This window comes from Pogona vitticeps, chromosome 5 (assembly GCF_051106095.1).
Source record: "Pogona vitticeps strain Pit_001003342236 chromosome 5, PviZW2.1, whole genome shotgun sequence".
In the NCBI taxonomy this organism is placed as follows: domain Eukaryota; kingdom Metazoa; phylum Chordata; class Lepidosauria; order Squamata; family Agamidae; genus Pogona; species Pogona vitticeps.
Window position 1 is genome coordinate 148,957,403 of NC_135787.1, and position 20,162 is coordinate 148,977,564.

The 20,162-nt window shown below is 37.4% G+C and overlaps 1 protein-coding gene and 1 long non-coding RNA gene across 12 annotated transcripts in view; one reads left to right on the top strand and one right to left on the bottom strand.

Annotated features, from left to right (window-relative positions):
- Positions 1 to 20,162, top strand: part of NAV3 (neuron navigator 3) — a 630,491-nt gene that overhangs the window by 571,126 nt on the left and 39,203 nt on the right. For 8 of the 11 annotated variants that reach the window (XM_073000344.2, XM_073000345.2, XM_020804110.3 and 5 more), the window contains 6 exons: positions 565 to 606; positions 3,238 to 3,395; positions 6,405 to 6,593; positions 9,694 to 9,746; positions 13,274 to 13,297; positions 14,122 to 14,199. In XM_073000344.2, coding sequence (XP_072856445.2) covers positions 565 to 606; positions 3,238 to 3,395; positions 6,405 to 6,593; positions 9,694 to 9,746; positions 13,274 to 13,297; positions 14,122 to 14,199 — 544 coding nt within the window. The remainder of the gene's footprint in view (positions 1 to 564; positions 607 to 3,237; positions 3,396 to 6,404; positions 6,594 to 9,693; positions 9,747 to 13,273; positions 13,298 to 14,121; positions 14,200 to 20,162) is intronic. The other 3 variants (XM_073000342.2, XM_078376938.1, XM_078376940.1) reach the window with 1 other exon arrangement.
- LOC144583350 (uncharacterized) lies at positions 547 to 3,260 on the bottom strand. The gene is made up of 2 exons (XR_013537097.1): positions 3,184 to 3,260; positions 547 to 3,100 (listed from the first exon to the last, which is right to left on the bottom strand). It is a non-coding gene; the product is annotated as an uncharacterized LOC144583350 (long non-coding RNA).

The following is a 20,162-nucleotide window of genomic DNA, read 5'->3' on the forward strand; positions in this document are numbered from 1 at the left end:
TAATAGTGAAAAAAAAATCCAGGTTTTGCTAAGCCTGTTCAGACCTTTCCCTTACTGTTTAGATGCAATTATTTGTCCCTAAACAGGCATCCTGAGAAAGAGATGAACACTGGAAGGCAGTAAGATGTTCAGCATTGTGATCGGGGCCCTCAGGAACTCTTCCCTCTTGACACCTGCTGTCTATGTACAGAGGGGAGCACATGAACAGAATTTGTGTCATTGATATATATAATGATAGGAGGGCTTTTCAAGAATTAGAAAATTAAGAAAAGTGTTTAGGGCAGAAAACCTAACTAGCAGCAGGAATAAGTATTTTACTTTTGTGCTCTATGTCATTCTCCCCGGAAGAGCTGAAATTCCGATATAATTAGGGCTGGGACAGGCCTACACAATCTTTGCACACTGTTCCTTGCTTGTGATTTCGAAGTTTTGCACACAAAGTATATTGAAAAAGTACATTAGACTAACCCCAAATAATTTTTATGGCACAAACATTTATAAAATTTATAATTTTGAAGCATTCTGTTTACTGTATATCCTTTGGGGTTTTCTTTGTTTTAACAGCATGCAGCTTGACAGAAATACACTACCCAAAAAGGGACTAAGGTATCTGATGTTTTATTCAGCATGACTGCTGTTTTCTCTGTTGTTCTGTAACCTTTTTCTATAATATTTCATCCTTTTCCTGTCCCTGTGTATCCTGTTTTTCAAACGACTAATAGAACTTCAGATTATATTCTGTAACCCATTTTTAAAAATATAATATTTTTCTTTTAATCTGGATCTGAACAGTTGAAATACTATGTATCTGAGTAATTGTAACATTGCATTTATCCCCCCTATATTTACATTGGCAGAAATCCTGTTGATTAGCCTAGTATGTTTCGCTAGAGTATGCAGGGGATTGGGGCCTGTTCCAGTTGCAGTTTACTGACCTAAGGAATAAACTTTCAGTCATTAGATATTTGACCTGACTGAAAAACTTTTTTCTGAAGACTGCTGGATTTTCCTCTGAATCCTCCAAATTTGTTTTGAGTCTTATTAATGCAGGCTTAGTATCTCCTCGCATTGTTATATTATCCATCTGAGAACAGAACTCTCAATTTTGTTTTCAAATGTCACTTTAGAAACTGCTTTTAGTACCTCCCTTCAGATTACCTTTCCTTTTCCTTTGCTTTCCATAGGCGGTTTCCAGTTAATGTCACTTATTATTCAAGTCAAAGTAATAATCTTTCCCAGAAATCTGGTTCATAAGGGAACCAGTGCTTTGCTTCCAGCTTTATCCCAAAGGGCAAGGTCTGTTAGGCACATTTCCTAATAATACTACCTTCATTGATATTTTCAAGACCTAAGGCTTCACTGCACACTAGGGTTGCCATCCTCTTGAACCTGCAAATTAAAACTGGGTTTCCATGGGAGCTGGGAAAGAAAGGGAAAAAAAATGAGGAACTGGTCCCAGGTTCCCCCACTTAACCATATATCAGAAACTGGATAGTACCCTTGAGTATATTGCTGTTGGCAGACTACACTATTTTAATCTGTGTTCTGAAGTCAGTCGCTAAATGTAGTGGTTTTTACAGTCAGCTTTCTTCCCTTCACTCCATCCTGTAGATGCCGAAGCATCTCCCTAAGGAGCTCTGAAAGAAAATCAGTATAAACAGCATCTCCCACATGAAGAATTTGTGGTAGGGGGCTTCTTATATAGCTAGAGTTTTAAAAATCAAATCTGACTTCAAATTGTGCATGTCTATGGCTATGAGTGTCTCTTTAAAAAGGTGATACTCCAGTTTTAGCTTTCAGATATGGACACTAAAAGCCTGTCAAAATTTCTCAAAAGAACCCACAATATGTGACATTTTAATTTTAACAGACTCAAGACACATGGTTTTTCAGTCGTTTCCTGCATTCCTACTGAGTAATTGAAATATTCCCTTTTAAAACTGGCTTAAGTTGGTTAAGAAAAGTGTGCTAATATAAATGGCCTTCTGAAAATCGTTGTGTGAACATGAAACTCAGCAGAGTTTTTAACACAGGTCAAAATCCAGGTTTTTTTGACTGTATGATCAGGCCCTGAGTCTTAGATTTTCCAGTATTATTTTGCAAAACAGAGGTCCTTCTTCTTCAGGGACTTTAAACTATTGCCAAAGAAGTAAAACACAATAATGTGACAAAACTCAAAACAAAACATAGATATATACAGAGAGAGAGAGAGAGAGAGAGAAATGTATACCATACTTTTTTGTCCAAAGTTCCTCAGTTCAGAAGTCTTGTTATCTATTAACAGAGTGCTCCATTATTAAAAAGAAAATATTCCTTCCATATTTAAAGAGCTACAGTAGTAATGGGCTAGCTTCTTTGTATTTGAGTGTTTACCTATCCGATTTGAAGCTCTGAAACCCTAAGATAGCTAAGCAGATTCTGGAGTTTACAAGACAGCTTGACTGCTTGAAGCCTGGCTATTTGACAGAGAAAAGGCAAGGTCTCAGCTGAAATTTGAACTATCTGAAATGCCCACACATTCTAACTGGCCACCTTAATCCAGTCAAGAATTTGCTTTTCTTAGTCCCTGCCTCACAGTCTGGTCAGTGAGCTGTAGTCCTTTGCTGCAGTTATGTTCTTGTCTTTGGCAGCAGTAACAAAAAGTAGGTGAAAGAGATTTGGTTTCCAAAGCTAATGTTCCTGCAAACGTATTTCTTTACAAGTGAGTATTTTTTTCATCCCTTAAATCTATCCATTTAGAGGGCAGAGCAGAACTTTTCTCAAATGTAGCATTTTGTCCCATCAGATGTCACTAATAAATAAAAGCTATTTCTTTTACAGTTGCTCTATTGTTCCTGCTTCCTTTTGCTTACCTGTATACTGTGCTCTTTTATCACGTAGAAATTGGTTGCTCTTGTGTCTCATCGCTAGCAATCTGTCGTTCTTTGATTCTGTTGAGGTGCTTGGAATTCAGGTTATTCCATGTCGTGTGCTGGAGTTTTAAACCCTTCTCTTAATCAATTCAGCAAATTTCTTTTCTCTGTTTTTCCAACATCACACAAAAATTATTGTTTTTCTTGTCTGTCTGTCTGTTTCATGGGTGACATGAACCCAAGTAATCCTGTCCAAAAAAAAAAAAAATCAGCTGAAACAACTATATGATCATATTGATATCAAACTAACCTTTTGTTAAGTGCTGCTCACTTCTCGTATCTTGCCTGTGGAAGTTTTAAGGGTATCAGTGGTGGTGTTTTTCAGATATACCCCGTCCTCTCGTCAGGCCAGCCAGGAAGAAGGGAAAGAGTGGCTGCGTTCCCATTCTACTGGAGGGCTGCAGGACACCGGGCAGCAGTCTCCCTTGGTATCTCCTACGGCCATGTCCTCCTCTGCAACTGGGAAATATTTTTCAAACTTAGGTAAAAAACAAAATTGACTATTGAGTATTAATTTTCTGTATTGAGCTTATTTGGCACAAATTAGTTCTGTTGGGTTTTAGAAAGCATAGGTTTAATGGTCTGAATCTAGCATGCCTCCTTCTCTACTTTTCTGAATATCTGGGAACTCCTACAGATGTTTAACTAGAATTAAGAGTTTACCACACATTTTGAACCATTTTGAGAACGGGGTGGATCACTCCATTTTCCAGTGACCACATGATATATATTCTTGAATTGGTTCACAATGTGAGGTAAACTCTTAATTCTAATCAAACATCTGTAGAGAGTCCCAGATATTCAGAAAAGTCCAGCTTTGCCCCCCTTGCTGCAAAGGTAGAGACAGGAGAGGATGTAGGGACATGAAGGCTGAGAAGGAAAAAAATAATTGGCTAAACAGAATTGCTTTGAGATGCAGTGTGGCTTCTTGTCCCCAAACCACCTGATCCTTGTGTGTGAATGTGGGGTTTGTTCTAAATCTCATGCCATATTTTCAAGATACCCTGATTAGCCTGATCCAGCCCAACATCATTATCTAGTCACACCCTAAGTCTCATTGAGTTCATTGGCTTCAATCTCTAGTATGGGGTGGGGAGAACATATGCCCCTCCAAAATGGTGAGACTGCAACTCTCCTCAGTCCTAGCCAATAGAGAGAGCTGCTGGGAGTTGTGGTACAACAACCCTGGGTGCACTGTAGTTCCCCCTTCCCTGCTTTAGCAGAATTTTTTCTTACCTTGACCCACCTGTGGAGGTCCGCCTGGCTCCCTCGCTGGGTGTTTTCAGGAACAAACTTAAAACCTAGCTATTTGGGCAGGCTTTTCCTCCTGCCATATCTTAATTTCTTATACTTTCGCCACCTTGGATTTATAATATATGCTTATTGGTTTTATTGTTTTTAAATTTGTAAACTGTCCAGAGTAGACCTTTGGTTTAGATCAGTGGTTCTTAACCTTTGTTACTCGGATGCTTTTGAACTGCAACTCCCAGAAACCCAGTCAGGACACCTGGTGGTGAAGGCTTCTGGGAGTTGCAGTCCAAAACTCCTGAGTAACCCAAGGTTAAGAACCAGTGGTCTAGATGGTCGGGATAGAAATCTAAATAAATAAATAAATAAATAAATAAATAAATAAATAAATAAATAAATAAATAAATAAATAAATAAATCATCCTTTATCCTGCTGCTGTTCTGGAAAGTACATGCCGTGTGCATGCACACATATGCACACAGTTACACTTAATTTTTTTCAAAGTGTTTACTGCATTCACAATCTCATATCAAGAAAATAATTATAATGTGGCTTAATGTGAGCAAAATCCTGATATCTATCAGAAAAAAACCATCTAGTTTTGTGAATCAGTGCCTTGATTATGCAATATTGTTTTCTGAAAATGTCTGTCAAATCGAAGGAGACATTTCTCACTTGCTCAACTCTGTTTTATGGTTCCTTCAAGCCTCTAAAAGCAGCAGTGTACATTTTTAAGATTACATTTAAAAAAAACCACTGCATCACAAGTGTGTATGTTACTCCACAGGAAAGATGAACCACTGAAGGCATACAGTTCCCCAAGGACATTTGATAAAACTGTTTAGGGCATCTTGTTTAGTGGTTATGAGTCTGGGTCTTCCTAATAGTTTTGAGGTATGCTTCCCATAGCAGAGGGCTGGCTGATATGGGCACCCAAACATAATAATGTTACTTTAAAAACAACCCAAAACCTTAGCGGATATTTTGCCTTTAAACACCGCATTAACGAATCATCAGTTTGTTTAGATATTTGTTTCTCTATATTCTATACCAGTGGTCCTCAACGTTGGGCCTCCAGATGTTGTTGAACTACAACTCCCAGAAGCCTTTGCCGCCACTTCTGCTGGCCAGGATTTCTGGGAGTTGAAGTCCAAGAACATCTGGAGGCCCAAGGTTGGGGACCACTGCTCTATACCATGAAAAGGGGTCATCATAAGTCAAAATTGACTTAATGGTACATTATTATTGATATTACAATTATTCAAAAATACCAGGCACAGTCAATCAAAATTATAAAAACATTGACTGATATTATATAGTAGATACAACTTTTAACCGAAAACCTTATTTTTATTGTTATTGCTATTGTTATTGTCATTATATCAGTTTAATCAGAAATGAGTCTTTCAGTATAACTTTATTTCTATCCTCAAACTGCAAACAGAGGCATGGTTTTATTATTAATTTTCAGTGGATGTAGAAAAAAAAAATCCCCTCCGTTCCATTTCTTTCTCAATATTCTCGTTTTCCCCTTTGGTAAAAAGGAACTTGTACGTGTTTATGGATTAGTTTTCCTCTAGTGTGGTGGCCAGTACAATTGCTTATTACAAAGGTTTTTGCCCTCTGTGTTATTTTTTTCCCTCTGTGGACCATTTTCCTATGCAGTAAAATTGAAGAAAAATGCTGTTCCAGACATTTTATTTCATACACAGCCAGCACTGCTGGAAATTTCTTGGTCCGCCACATCCATTCCAAGTACTTGACACAATAATCTGAGAAGTGCACATATAAATCCTGTTTTTCTTGGCTGTAGTTCTATACTAGCTAGGTGGGTCAAAAGTGTACCCTGTAATATTTTTGAGAACCAACGTTCTGAATGATGACATTTTTACTTCTCCTTTTGATAAAATCCACATGTGTAATGACTTCCTTTTACTGTTGCATGAGCAGATACAGATATAATCATGGCTAAAACATCTCTATAGAACTAATAAATACTACAGAACTAGAAAATACCATGTTATAGTTATAGATACATTGACAAACAAAGGTACTGTAATTGAAAAACATGTTTTAACTAGTATAAATTGCTCTAGATGGTGGAGAGTATTCTCAAACAGAAATAGTAAAACATCAGTAGGTGAACCCACTCCAAAATGATTGATCAAAAATGTCTTTTGGAATGGAGTGTATTCTCTGTGACTACAGTGATCTAATACCAACACTTATGTTTCATATTGCAGTGAGTCCAACAAATCTATCTCAGTTCAAACTTCCTGGGCCCAGTATGATGAGATCAAATAGCATCCCAGCACAAGACTCTTCTTTTGATCTCTATGATGATAACCAACTTTGTGGCAGTGCCACATCCTTAGAGGATAGACCACGTGCAATCAGTCATTCTGGTTCATTCAGGGATAGCATGGAAGAAGGTAAGTGTCTTTAAGGTGTATTTGATATGTGAAGATAAAACACATTTATGGTTTGGGCTAACAGTATTTGAAATGTACACTGTAGTTTGAGCGTCAATATTCAAAACTGACAAACTGTGGTTTTGAATTGATTATTAGCTTTTATTTCCCAGAACTTGGCTTCATAAATTCACTCCTGTCTTCACAGTAATAAAGCCACCTGAAGGGGCAATTTCTTGTTTCTCTGGTGCAACAGTTTCTTGAGGTGGAACAGTGGGCCTATCTGTGCTTTGCCAGTGGTCTTCGTATTCAGATGTAAAAGCAAAACTGTGTAAACCACTTTGGATCCATTAATTCAGATAACCCCAGCAGGGGAAAAATGGTTTATGAAGATGCTCATGTTTGGAACAACCCATAGCTTGGCATTAGATGTAAATCTAACTAGAGGGTTTGACTAGAAAGATCTGAAGGAACATCTTGCCCCATACGAGCTCTGAAATTTTCAGAGCAGGCTTTTGTTTCAGTCCTTTCGCCCTCATTGCCCTGTTTGTTGGGAGTGCAAGGAAGGGCCTTCTTTGTGGCTGCTCCTTTTTTGACAAAAAGGTAGGCTATAAATAAAATAAATAGAGGTATGAATTCAATCTGCTGCTTAGCTGTGATGCTCACTGGGTGATGTTGAACCAGGCTCATTTATTCATTGTAACAACTTTATAAGGTTAGTTCAGAGTTCATTTAGGATAAATTGTTGATTTGTTGATTATTTCTTGGAGTTATATCCCACCCTTTGTCCCCAAGATGGGACCTCAGGAAATTCACAATCAGATTGAATTTAAAATCCAGCTAAAGCACAAAATTCAAAAATATTACAACACAAACTAAAAACACAATTAAAAATATCCATAAAGAAAATGCAGCACCCTCGTGGCAGGGGAAAAAAACCATACACATGGACATAAGCAGTCTTCCCCAGTAACTGTTCAGAAGTCAAATTCCTGTCCAACTACATAAGTTTAAATAAACCTCATGTATAATTCTGTAAGCTCTTTGGAAGAAAGGTGGCATGCAAATGTGATAAACAGAACAAAGAAGAATTCTGTTTGATTGAGCATGTTGAATGTGAGGTGCAAATGTGTGCTCTATTTCTGCCACATTGTCCTTTCACCATGCAGCAATTCACCTGCAGACGGGCAATTTTGGTGTAATAAGTCCTCATTCATATTCAATCCTCTCTCCCTTTTCTTTCTTGAGAATATCCTTCTTAAGGATGAAGGCACCTAAAATATGGAATAATTATTATAATGTAATGTAATGTTCTTAGATATATTGGATCTTCTCCATACCAAAAATTATTTTTCTTACAGACCCTCCCATAATATTAAACTTTCTAACAACTGCACATTATGCTTTACCAGCTCAGACTCCTGTTGGAACAATAATTCACATCTATTTACCCTTCTGCCAGGGACCATGGTCTGCATCACCCTGGCTGCTAAGCTCTTGAGTTTCTCCCAGGCTTTTTTACTCCCATCATTCTGTTTTTTTCACCTTCCCCTATTCTGCTGGCTCCTTTCCTGGTTAAGGTATCCCACACTACCTGCCAACCCAACGGAAGGTTCTTATTCTCCTGCCACCCACATTCCAGACTTCTTACTTTATCCCTTAATCTCCCTGGTTCTGGCAGCAGCCCAAACACAGTGGGTTTCTTTCTTTTCCTCCTGGCTCTTCCAGTTGATTATGCCATTTGTTTCCAATAAGCTGAGCCAGCTTGGCCAGCCACCCTCAGACAAGGATCTAAAAAATGAAAAAGCAAAGGATACTGTGGAACAGGACCAACTGAACTGTGGGGATGAGGAGAGCATACCAATCTGAGAAGTGATGACTAGTCACATTTTATGGTTGCCCTGACTGAGATAAAAATGCTGTTTCCTTGAAATGATGCAATATGAAGATATTAGTGTTGGCTTAAGAAGATCAGTGTTCTTAATAGGCATTTTGGGCAAGTGACAAATAATATTCCATCATAATTCTGTCAGATCTGTGTAGCTGGTAATTTTGGTGTGGTTGTAAGATTCACATCCCAGCCATGCAATGTGCATTTCTTGTTGGCATTGGACATCTTTATTCACCTTAGAAGGTAATCAGAATTAGGATATTTTAGGCGTGATTCACTATTAAAATTATTGCAGTAGTAAATAATTTTAATAAAACAAAAATTTCAGTGTATGAAGAATATTATTTATTTATTATTATTTAGCCGACCAGTTTGTAACAATTTTCTGACAGTAAAAAAAAATAATGTGAAGTAAAATAAAATAGTCAGGCATATTTTGTTAAACGTATATTTCCAATTATTTTTCAGTTTTGTAGCTGCAATGCCCTTCGCATATTGCATCCTAAAATATGGACTGAGGGTTTTCTAAAAGCAAGTTTTCCAAGCTTTAAGAAAAGAGGATTGAATTAAAAATCAATGTTTTCCTCTTTTCCTTCCTTCCCTTTTTTGCTGAGGCTTTTTTCAATATAAACTGTAGAGGCAGAGGCTGACTTATTTTATTGTAACCCTCTTTGGAAACATTTTTAGCTGAAGAGTAGTGTAGAAAAAATCAGTACATACCAACTCTTTAAGATGGAAAGCAAATCTTTAAACTAGCAGCTATTATGGACTTGAACTGAAGCTGGGATATTGTGTTGATTCTAAGAGCCAAACTAGCAATTAGCAATTGTGAAAATGGCTTTTATGAATAAATGAAATGCATTCTTGAGGTATACACCTCAGAAGGTATGCTTGCAACTTAAAGACAATGTAGATTAAAAAAACATTTTAGAAGTCATACATTTGCATTGCAAAACATTGATTAGCCAACAGGCAACATTCACATGGTGTTTTCCTCTTAAACCACAGTAAATGTTATTTACCAGCAAAGATAATGCACACTTCTAAAATCTCTACAAATAAATGTTTCTCAGCAGAGTAGAATTGTTCTTGCTGCAATCAGAGGAACACAGCATGTATTTCCAAATGCATAGCCTCTACAATAGCTTTCTTTGTGGCTGAAAATTCTTGCTGCTAAGTTTGACAGAAAACAACTCCTAATAACGCTCTTTGTGTTTTTCCTGTTTTTAGTACATGGGTCCTCATTATCACTGGTTTCCAGCACATCTTCTCTCTACTCCACAGTAAGTGCTGACAACACTGAAATGATGATATCTCTTGATATTGTTTGTGCCATGAAAAGTGAGGTGGCTTGTTAAGTTGTCCAGAAACCAGATGAAAGTGTGACATTGGCTGAACAATGCAAAACTCTGACTGCTGCTTGAATGGAATAGCTTCCTTATAATTTTCAAACTACCATTGCCTCCTTGAGCTGGATGTCGTCGTTGTTTAGTCGTTTAGTCATGTCCGACTCTTCGTGACCCCATGGACCAGAGCACGCCAGGCCCTCCTATCCTCCACTGCCTCCCATAGTTGTGTCAATTTCATGTTGGTTGCTTCCAGTGAGCACTCAGGGTTGATTTCTTTTAGAATTGATAGGTTTGTTCTCCTTGCAGTCCAGGGGATTCTCAAGAGCCTCCTCCAGCACCACAATTCAAAGGCATCAGTTCTTCGGCGGTCAGCTTTCTTTATGGTCCAGCTCTCACTTCCATACATCACTACAGGAAAAACCATAGCTTTGACTATTCGGACTTTAGTTGGCAAGGTGATAGCTCTGCTTTTTAAGATGCTGTCAAGGTTTGTCATCGCTTTCCTCCCAAGAAGCAGGCGTCTTTTAATTTCATGGCTACTGTCACTATCTGCAGTGATCATGGAGCCCAAGAAAGTAAAATCTGTCACTGCCTCCATATCTTCTCCTTCTATTTGTCAGGAGGTGAGGGGATCAGTTGCCATGATCTTAGTTTTTTTAAATGTTGAGCTTCAGACCATTTTTGCGCTCTCCTCTTTCACCCTCATTAAGAGGTTCTTTAATTCCTCCTCACTTTCTGCCACCAGAGTGATATCATCTGCATATTTGAGGTTGATGATATTTCTTCCAACAATCTTAATTCAGGCTTAGGATTCATCCAGTCCAGCCTTTCGCATCATGTATTCTGCATAGAATTTAAATAAGCAGGGAGACAATATATAGTCTTGTCATATTCCTTTCCCAATTTTGAAACAATCAGTTGTTCCATATCCAGTTCTGTTGCTTCCTTTCCCACATACAGGTTTCTCAGGAGATAGATAAGATGGTCAGGCACTCCCATTTCTTTAAGGACTTGCCATAGTTTGTTGTGGTCCACACAGTCAAAGGCTTTTGCATAGTCAATGAAGCAGAAGTAGATGTTTTTCTGGAACTCTCTGGCTTTTTCCATAATCCAGTGCATGTTAGCAATTTGGTCTCTAGTTCCTCTGCCTATTCAGAATGTACCCATCTCTAAAATCGGTTGTGTTTTTCCCCTTAAAAGCTGAATTGCAGAAATCTGCTAGGGGGGGCAATTGTGTGCTGCCTAGAGCTTTTGCATGGCTATTCTGGCTTGTTTCTTTGCCTGCACTTTAGAAGCCTGCAGCACAGTAATTGGCCACTTTCTGTCAAGAAAGGTGTACAGGTGTGTGAAATATTACTCTGAAATTACAGTGTTGCTCTGCAGACACAGTTTGGGATTCTGGTGTTAAAGGATCTTGGGGGGTGACAGAAAGCAACTTTTATTATTGGGTTTATTAATTTGTTTATTTATTATCTATTAGAAGCTCTTTTTAAATATTACATTTTTACATCTTATCACTCTCCATTTCAAAAATCCCTTTGCATTTTGCAATATTGCATAGGTTTAGTACCAAACCCTGTAATTTACATATTATTTCAAGTTACATTAACTGCATCTATGGGAGTTTTTAAACAAAGAACTAAAATGCTCGAAGTATGGATGAGTTGAAAATATAAATAAAAATAGCTTTAACATCCATAAAGCAGCTTATTTGGCACAACATTTAAGTTTAGATACTTGAGAATCTAAAGATTTTGAGAAAAGAATAATGCTTTTTTGCCCTGGACATGGTATTTTCTTATGACAAATTCTAATTATGTTGAATTGGAAAATATAACCTGGGAAATACAAATGATTTTCCAGAATATATCAGATCAATCCATATTTCTGAAATATTTTTACAGCAATAATTGTTTACATTAGGCATTTATACCAATGTAACCTGTACCATTCATACCTTGGGATATGATAAGCCATGTTTGAACCATTTTAATGATACTTAGTAGGCATGTAGGGCTCTGTGTTCATAAATTACACACCATCACTTAATAAATTGCATAGATTTCTTAGATTTCAATTGTTTGATCTTATGTCATCATGCTTTCTAGCCACTTGACAACACTCCATGCTCAGTATATGAGTATCTAGCTGTGATAATGGAAGGTGAAGAACCTCCTTGTCAAGAGCAAGGAGGGCTTTTGAGTTACAAATCCATGGTAGGAATCATACTTCAAGGATATAATCTTTGATCACCATTTCTCCTGCTGGTTCTTAAAGACTCCTCACAGTTGTTCAGATCCTAATCAAGAAATATTACCTGAGATGAAACATCAGACAAAAGATTCGCTGACAGACACATTGGCCATGCAGAATATTCTGTATACAGTGCTGTATAACCCATGCTTCTATGGTTTGATGTCCCCAAACATGTTTTTGTATGGCTTCCCCTGGCTCTGATCTGTATAGGATGCCAGATGTTCATCAGGATTTTCTTCTTCTCCCACTTCCTCCAGTCTTCCTTCCCACTGCAAACTTTGCTCTCATGGGTTTCCAAACCACTGAGATAAATAATGGAGAAAACACTAGGGCTGCATGAGGAGAGTGAGTTGCTCCTTCCTGCTTTCCTTGAAGATGCTGCTCCCCTTCAGAAGATGTACACACTTTTATCCTGGCCTGCTTCTCAGTGGTATAAATCTCTGCGACACTGACTACTTTTTAAAATTTTAATTGTTCCACTTTGCTTTTACAGTATTTAGTGGAAACATTTTGTTTAGAACATAAGAAGTGTACATTGGGCTCTCTATTATTAGATGACTCTCCATGATCCTTTGCCAAGATTTTGTAAAGTTTCTGCTCATCAGTTTCTCCTAGATGGATTCAAAATGTCATGTTCCTGTTCATTATAGAAATGTCTATACAGCACATCTCCAGAATTTTTATGGAAATATAAAAAGAAACTGCTTTTTTGTGAAAACAGGTCTGTTAAGTATATGGTAACATCGGCAAGCCTTCAGTTATACTGCAGCACAGCACCATGGATGTTTACTCAGAAGGAGGTCCCATTAAGTGCAAGAGGATTAGCTCCCACATAGATGTGTGTAGGACAGCATTAGCTTGAATCTTTAATGGCACTCCATTTGCAGGCAAAATTATACCCAAATTCAGTTTAGAGGGATTTTAACTCTATTCTAATTGTACTCCTTTTAAAAACTTCTAGATAACTCAGTGGTTTGCATATCTTACTGCAGAGCCAGAGCTGAGAGTTTGATTTCCCGCTGTGCATCCTTGATGTGGGCTGGACTTGATAATCCATAAGGTCCCTTCCAGTTCTGCAGTTCTAAAATGATTATGATTATAGTTATATTTGAGAAGTCAGTGTTAGCAAAATAAGAAGGTATTGTGATTTTTCTAATGCATATAATATACATATATGTGTTTCCATTTTTTTTCTGTCCCTCTAGGCTGAAGAAAAAGCACATTCAGAGGTAAAAAAACCCCATTCTTTTAAAATTAATGCTTCATTGAATATTTCAGTGTACAGAGGGCTTTTCATTAGTCTCAGTCACATGGCATAAACTGATGTTCTCATCAATAATGCTGAAACTTCTCCCATATGTAACTACCTGAAACCACGAGAGTTTCAAAAGTATTCCTGGTCCTGCTCAGTGGACATGAGATGAGTGGATATTAAGGTGAAGGTTTTCCCATAGACCTCTGGCTGACTATTATGGGAAATAAGATTCTAGACTGAATCGGCCCTTGGTCTTTTATGTTCTTTTGACTAAGCTTTTATGTTCTTTTGACTAAGCTTTAATATATTATTAAATATTATTAGTGTATATAAGGGATGTGGTGGCGCTGTGGGTTAAACCGCAGAAGACCTGCAGTCATAAGATCGAATCCATGTGATGGACTGAGCCCCCGTTGCTTGTCACAGCTCCCTCCAACCTAGCGGTTCGAAAGCATGAAAAATGCAAATAGATAAATAGGTACCACCACAGTGGGAAGGTAACGGCATTCCGTGTCTAGTCTCTCTGGCCACGTGACTACAGAAGATTGTCTTCGGACAAACGCTAGCTCTATGGGTTGGAAACTGAGATGAGCACTGCCCCTTAGAGTCAGACACGACTGGACAAATTGTCAAGGGGAACCTTTACCTTTTACCTAATATATTCTAATTAAATATATTTGCAACTACTGGGTTTTTTTTTCCTGAAATAGTTTACTGTGTTGACTTTAGCCCGTAGTCAAACTGTAATATTGTACTGGCAGAATTTTAGAGGAATCTGTTGTTTGCTCTCCTACCCAGCAAATTCATAAACTACGAAGAGAACTTGTTGCATCCCAGGAAAAAGTGGCCACCCTTACATCACAGTTGTCAGCAAATGTAAGTCATTTTTTGAAGTTGAATTGAGAGGAAAGTAGATGTGGTGCATTTTTAATTTTTTTTTTAATTTTTGCTCAAAATAGCTACACTTTCTACTTCCAAGAAGAAAAAAACAGAGGTACTTATTTATTTGTAGTGTTCAGGGTGTGGAAGCCATAGGAATTCACAACCATTCAATCAGAAATAAGGGAGTCTTGCAGTTAGGGCAGTTTTGCAGAAATCTTCCCACTGCAAGAATCTCACATCTGTAGATACAGCTCAACTCTGCAGGTTTGTCTGTATATCTTACTGCAACTAGCAGAAATGATTTTTTATGTCACTTCTAGTTTCAACTAAAACAGGAACTCTCTTGAAATTAGAAACCATTAACATGTTGTAGGGTAATCGAATTGTGTAACTACCATACTATTGCCAAATTGTTTATGATAACTTGCTCTTTTTAAGTGTATGATCAGTATCAGTGGGCATTTTATATATCCTATTCCATTTTCACCCATTTGTGTAAGCATAACTTGTGTGTATGTAAACTTGAATGTTGAGTTCTACTGGGTTAGGTCCGTGGAAGCTCCTGCCAAATAAAACTTGTTGGTCTTTTCCTCCTACAGACTAATGCAGCTGCCTCAAAATTAATGAATTTGGGGTTTAGTGAAGTGGATTAATTATATCACCAGAGAATAAAGTGTCATAGTCTTTTTTTGTCCTACTGGTGGGTGTTTCCGGAAAATGCTACATGGTTTGAAAGTTTAGGCATCCCCTTCAGTCTCGAGAGACTATGGTAACGTGCTCTGTATGGAGGACTTGGCTGGCCAGCTCTGCATTCATAATTATTGAATCTGTCATTTTTATTCCTGTCACAGAATTCCAGAAGCAGAGTAGAACTTCAAGGTCCTATATATTAAACGGATAGATTCTTTGAAGCTTTATTTTGTAGATCAAAGTTTGTCCTTTTCCTAATATTGCACAGAAATCAGTTACTCATTGGTAGCCTTGATATGCCAAAGCCCTGTGGCTTTTAATACACTGAAAGGTTTGGACATATTTTAATATTAGTATTTCCTGTAGTAATATACTTCTGTAGATTGCCTATACATATTCTCATGATCAACTGCATCAAGACAATGGCACAAGATAGTCATGACCTGTTTTCCTAACTAATTTGACTAATCCAGGTCAATATTCTATATGGACTGAATTGTATTGGGTTAGATTGGATAAACTGCCTTGAATCCCCTATGGCAGTGATTCCCAGCCTTAGGTAACCCAGTTATTCTTGGACTGCAACTCCCAGAAGCCTTCACCACTAGCTGTGCTGGCCAGGGTTTCTGAGAGTTAAAGTCCACGGACATGTGGGCTACACAATGTTGTGAAACACTGTCCTAAGGTGGGGGGAAGGCAGGATATAAAATAAAATAATATCAAATAAGTTAGTATAGAATATCAGTTTGGATTCATCAAATTAGTCAGAAATCATGTCATGGCTAACATGCTATTGATTTTAATGGGCTACCTTATTCTTGATTCAATGCATCATTCAAATGTGTATATTCAATCTACAGATGTATATTAGTGTGGGAGAAAAATTAACATACATTGTCCTGTTTTCTTGCTTACTAACATTTGGCAGCCAGAATTTTGCTTGCATGTATTTTATCTCTTATTTGTTAGGCAAGATTCTCTTATCTGAGACTCTGCTGCTTTCTTCAACATCTAGTTATTTATCTCATTTGATATGGCCCAAGGCAGCTTCCTTTTTTTTACAATTTAATTTACTCAAACTCCAGCTGCTGTTGATGTCTTGATTTGCATACAGTGACTTCATTTTGAAAAGTGAAAATTTTGATTGTTTGTTTCCAAGGGAAACTGAAGGGAAAATATTAGTTGTATTTTCCCCAAAAGGATAGTTTTTAGTTCAGATAATCTGCAACCAGCAGACTTTGTAGTTGATTGAAAAAGCATCCAATTTAATTCACATTTCTTAGCTACAAGCCTCCTAACTTACAAAAAGTATCTTTGATCAGTGCCTCTTACCACTTAAAGCTTAGTCCCAAAGGCAAAATTGTAGTTTTTAGGCCAACATGTATCGAATAAAGGGATTTTTTTTTAAGCTACAGTTATGTAGCCTGAACGAGGAACCAGCCATATAAGAGGAAAGATAGTTGAAGGCAAGAAATAAATGTATGTATGTATGTATGTATGTATGTATGTATGTATGTATGTATGTATGTATGTGTGTGTGTGTGTGTGTGTGTGTGTGTGTGTGTGTGTGTGTGTGTGTGTGTGTGTGTGTGTATGTATGTACGTACGTACGTACGTGTGTGTGTGTGTGTGGGTGTGGGTGTGGGTGTGGGTGTGGGTGTGGGTGTGGGTGTGGGTATGTATGTATGTATGTATGTATGTATACACAGGTTCTCATTTTTTTTCTAGCCTCATCAGCTAGCCTTTTTTGTCTTTTAATTATGGCAGTTAGAATAACAATATCTGCTGCTTTTAAAAAATTTTCTATTAACTGTTGGATCATTGGAGTCTCCTCTTTTTTCCAGTATTTGGCATATAAAATTCTTGCTGCTGTTGTTACATGTATGATCAAATATCTTTTTCTTTTCTGGTATTATACTCAAAAACAGTTCAGGTTCATATGACATTATAGAGGATAACATTTTTTTGTACAATCTCATGGGCTAATTTCCAAAAGCTCTTAACTTCCCTACAAATCCACCTGATTAGGCATCCTTCAGTCTCGAGAGACTATGGTAGCATGCTCTGTATGGAGGACTTGGAACAGCGTCTAGTGTGGCTGAGAAGGCCAATTCGAGAGTGACAATCCCTTCCACACTGAAGATAAATACAATCTGTCCCCTGTCCAGCTCCCTGATTTTGCTGCTTTTGGGACTGCCTCTTGGCCTTCTGGACAAGTGTCTCTTCAAAATGGGGGAGGCCATGATGCACCGCTTGCCTCCAGGCTGAACGCTCAGATGTCAAGGTTTCCCTCTGTTGAGGTCTACAAGTCGACCACATATGATAAAAACTACTGTGGCATTTGCCCCTAGTTACCCCTGGTTATCATCCTACCACAAAGCACTTGAAGACAAACCAAACTCCTCTTCACACACTGCCACCAGTGGATTACTAAATCAACATACTTTTCTAAAGAAAGATGAAGGTCCATTCATCACTGTCTTTTAAATATTTATTATAGATGTTTTGATAATAATTCATATGTATCTTCTTCAGGTTTCTAAATCAACAATAAAAATCTTCTATTTGATCTTACAGTTACTATACACTCTTCTGACTAATCACACCCCAGATCTCCCAAATATCACTCTATCTTTCACTCCCCTTGACTCTGATTCTGACTGACTGACCCTTCACTCTTAGGCTCCACCTTTTTTACCTCTCTTGGCTCCGCCTCTCAACATCATTATCATTCAACATGAATAATGCATGACTATTTAACATAATAAGGGTGAACACCACAACTACTTTCTTTTAATTTGCATTTCCAACATTTGTTAGAGGTACTTCAATATATTTTTTGATAATTTTTCAGGTGTCATATACCATCTATAGAACATCTTATATATTCTTTCTTTATAATTAACTTAATTTGTTAACTTAATATTGTCTTCCCATATTTCTGACCATGACTTCAAGTTAATATTGTGGCACATATTTTCGCCCGTTTTATCATATATTCTTTAATTATTTCATGTTGCATTTTTAATTCTAATAAATGATTATACAACCTTTTGATCAATTTTTCCTTTACATTCCTTTATATTTAGAAGTACCTTATCTAGCCTATTGTTTTGTCCCTCATGTATCTTGAATCTATTTGTCTTTTTGTCCACCACTCAAAAGTATTATACCTTGTTCTTCTAGTTCTTCTCTTGATTTCATATTTAAGTCTTCTTTTAACCAATCTCTATATCTCAAGAGTTTCTTCTTTTCCATTAATGTTGGTTGCATGAATGCTTCCATTGGCAAGACCCATTCAGGAACTTTTTGGTAATTTTCTTCCCGGATCTTAGTTCATACCCAGTTCAAAGCTTTCCTTATTAGGTGGTTCTTGAATTGTTTATTATCCTTTGCTTTTTTATTCCACGGGAAGGCGTGCCTTCCTAACTTTAAATCATATTCTTCTAATTGTAGTAATCTGTCATTTTCTAAGACTATCCATTCCTTTATCAAAACTACAGCACAGACTTTATAATATAAAAACTAATCTGGAAGTCCAAAACCTGCTCTTTCTTTTGCATCTTGAAGCACTTTGATTTTTATTCTAGATTTTTTTCTTTGCCAAACTTTTTTTTTTTTTTTTGGTGTCCAGCAGTTTCCAGTCCCACCTCCTCTGGCAGTCGCACCCTGGCTTCCCTGCCCTGCCTCCTCTGGGCACTGCCTTTGAGTGAACACCTGCCAGAGGAGCTGGTGCTGGGAACTACCAAACACCTGTTTGGCCGAAAAATGAACAGGCATGAACTGTCAAACTGGCAATTCATGCCCATCTCTAATTCTAATCCAGATTTGTCGCTCCAACTCATGATGAGCTTCCAGTTCAAGAGCATACAACATTTTCAGCCCCAAGGAACACACCTGACATACAGACACACATTTGCATACATATAATCTCCCTCTTACTCCTTCCAGAACTTTCTTATTTATATACACACATGGAAAGACACCACTAAATCTATCTGTCATCTAGAGATGAGAGCCCACCCACCCCTTTTTCCACTACAGCTCACAATATCCTGGAATTTATAATCCCAAAATACTGTTCGCACTCTATGTTCCCATCTCTCAGAAACCTCTGCTGACAGTATTATTCCACCAGCTCTAGGCACCGCATAGGGAACAGACAAGGTACATAGACTGTTGGAAGATGTGCTTTGTTAATATCAGTGTACTGGATCATATCAGCAGAACAATCCTTGGCCTGAAAGCCTCTCTCATTGGTTTAAGTAAAACTATTTCTTTTCCAAAAAGTATAAATTAAGAAAGGCGACACGAAACATTTTCCCTCTTCAGAATGTAAATCAATCCAACACCTCTCCTTATGTATGCTGAAACTAACAGAAAGAAATGAGTCATTATTCCAGTTGTTAAATATAAAAATCAGTCATGCAAGAACTTAATTTAAAATTTTCAGCATTTATATATCTATTTTTACAGTAACAATGACAGTTGACTAGTAATAAATGTTTTCAATCTTGGTATGTATAAATATGGCAGATGTGCCTTCACTTTTGAAATGTAATTGCCTACTTTAATGATGAAAAAGTATTGAGTTTTTATTTAAAAGTGCTTTGCTGTTTAATTTTTTAATATTTCACTTCCCCATCCAATTAGTGAAATAATTTGTGTTCTGGGTCATGCACATACAATTTTTTAAAATCAACATACACACTCATTAGTGACACTGAGTCCTTTTTTCTTAGCTACATGTTTGTTCAGAGGATCATCATTTCTTAGACCTGTGAATTCAAAACTCCATAGATTAGATTAGATTATTAGATTAGATTAGATTAGATTAGATTAGATTAGACAGACAGACAGACAGAAATTATGTATTTAGTCTTCCTGTATCCTGTAGCTGGTCCCAAAGCTGTTAGTCTGCCAGTCTGGCTGTCTCTTTCTTTTTCCTAAGCTCAAGATCCTATAAAATTAGAAATTATCAGGTCTCTGGAGAGGCACCCACACATTTTTTTTCTTTTTTGCCATATTTTATCATGAAGACTTGTGGGGGGAGGGAATGGAGCACCAAGTTTGAGTAAGTACCATATTACCCAGCCAGATCATGCCTTCCCCCCTGTCTTAAGTGTAGCTTTTGACAATTGTAGATACTACATAAATGCACAGACCATGGATGCTGAAAAGATGATTTTCATTTATATTCTTGGCACATTGTATTTCAGTGCAATGAAGAAAAAAATCAATGAGCATTTGGATGCAGTTATGTTCAG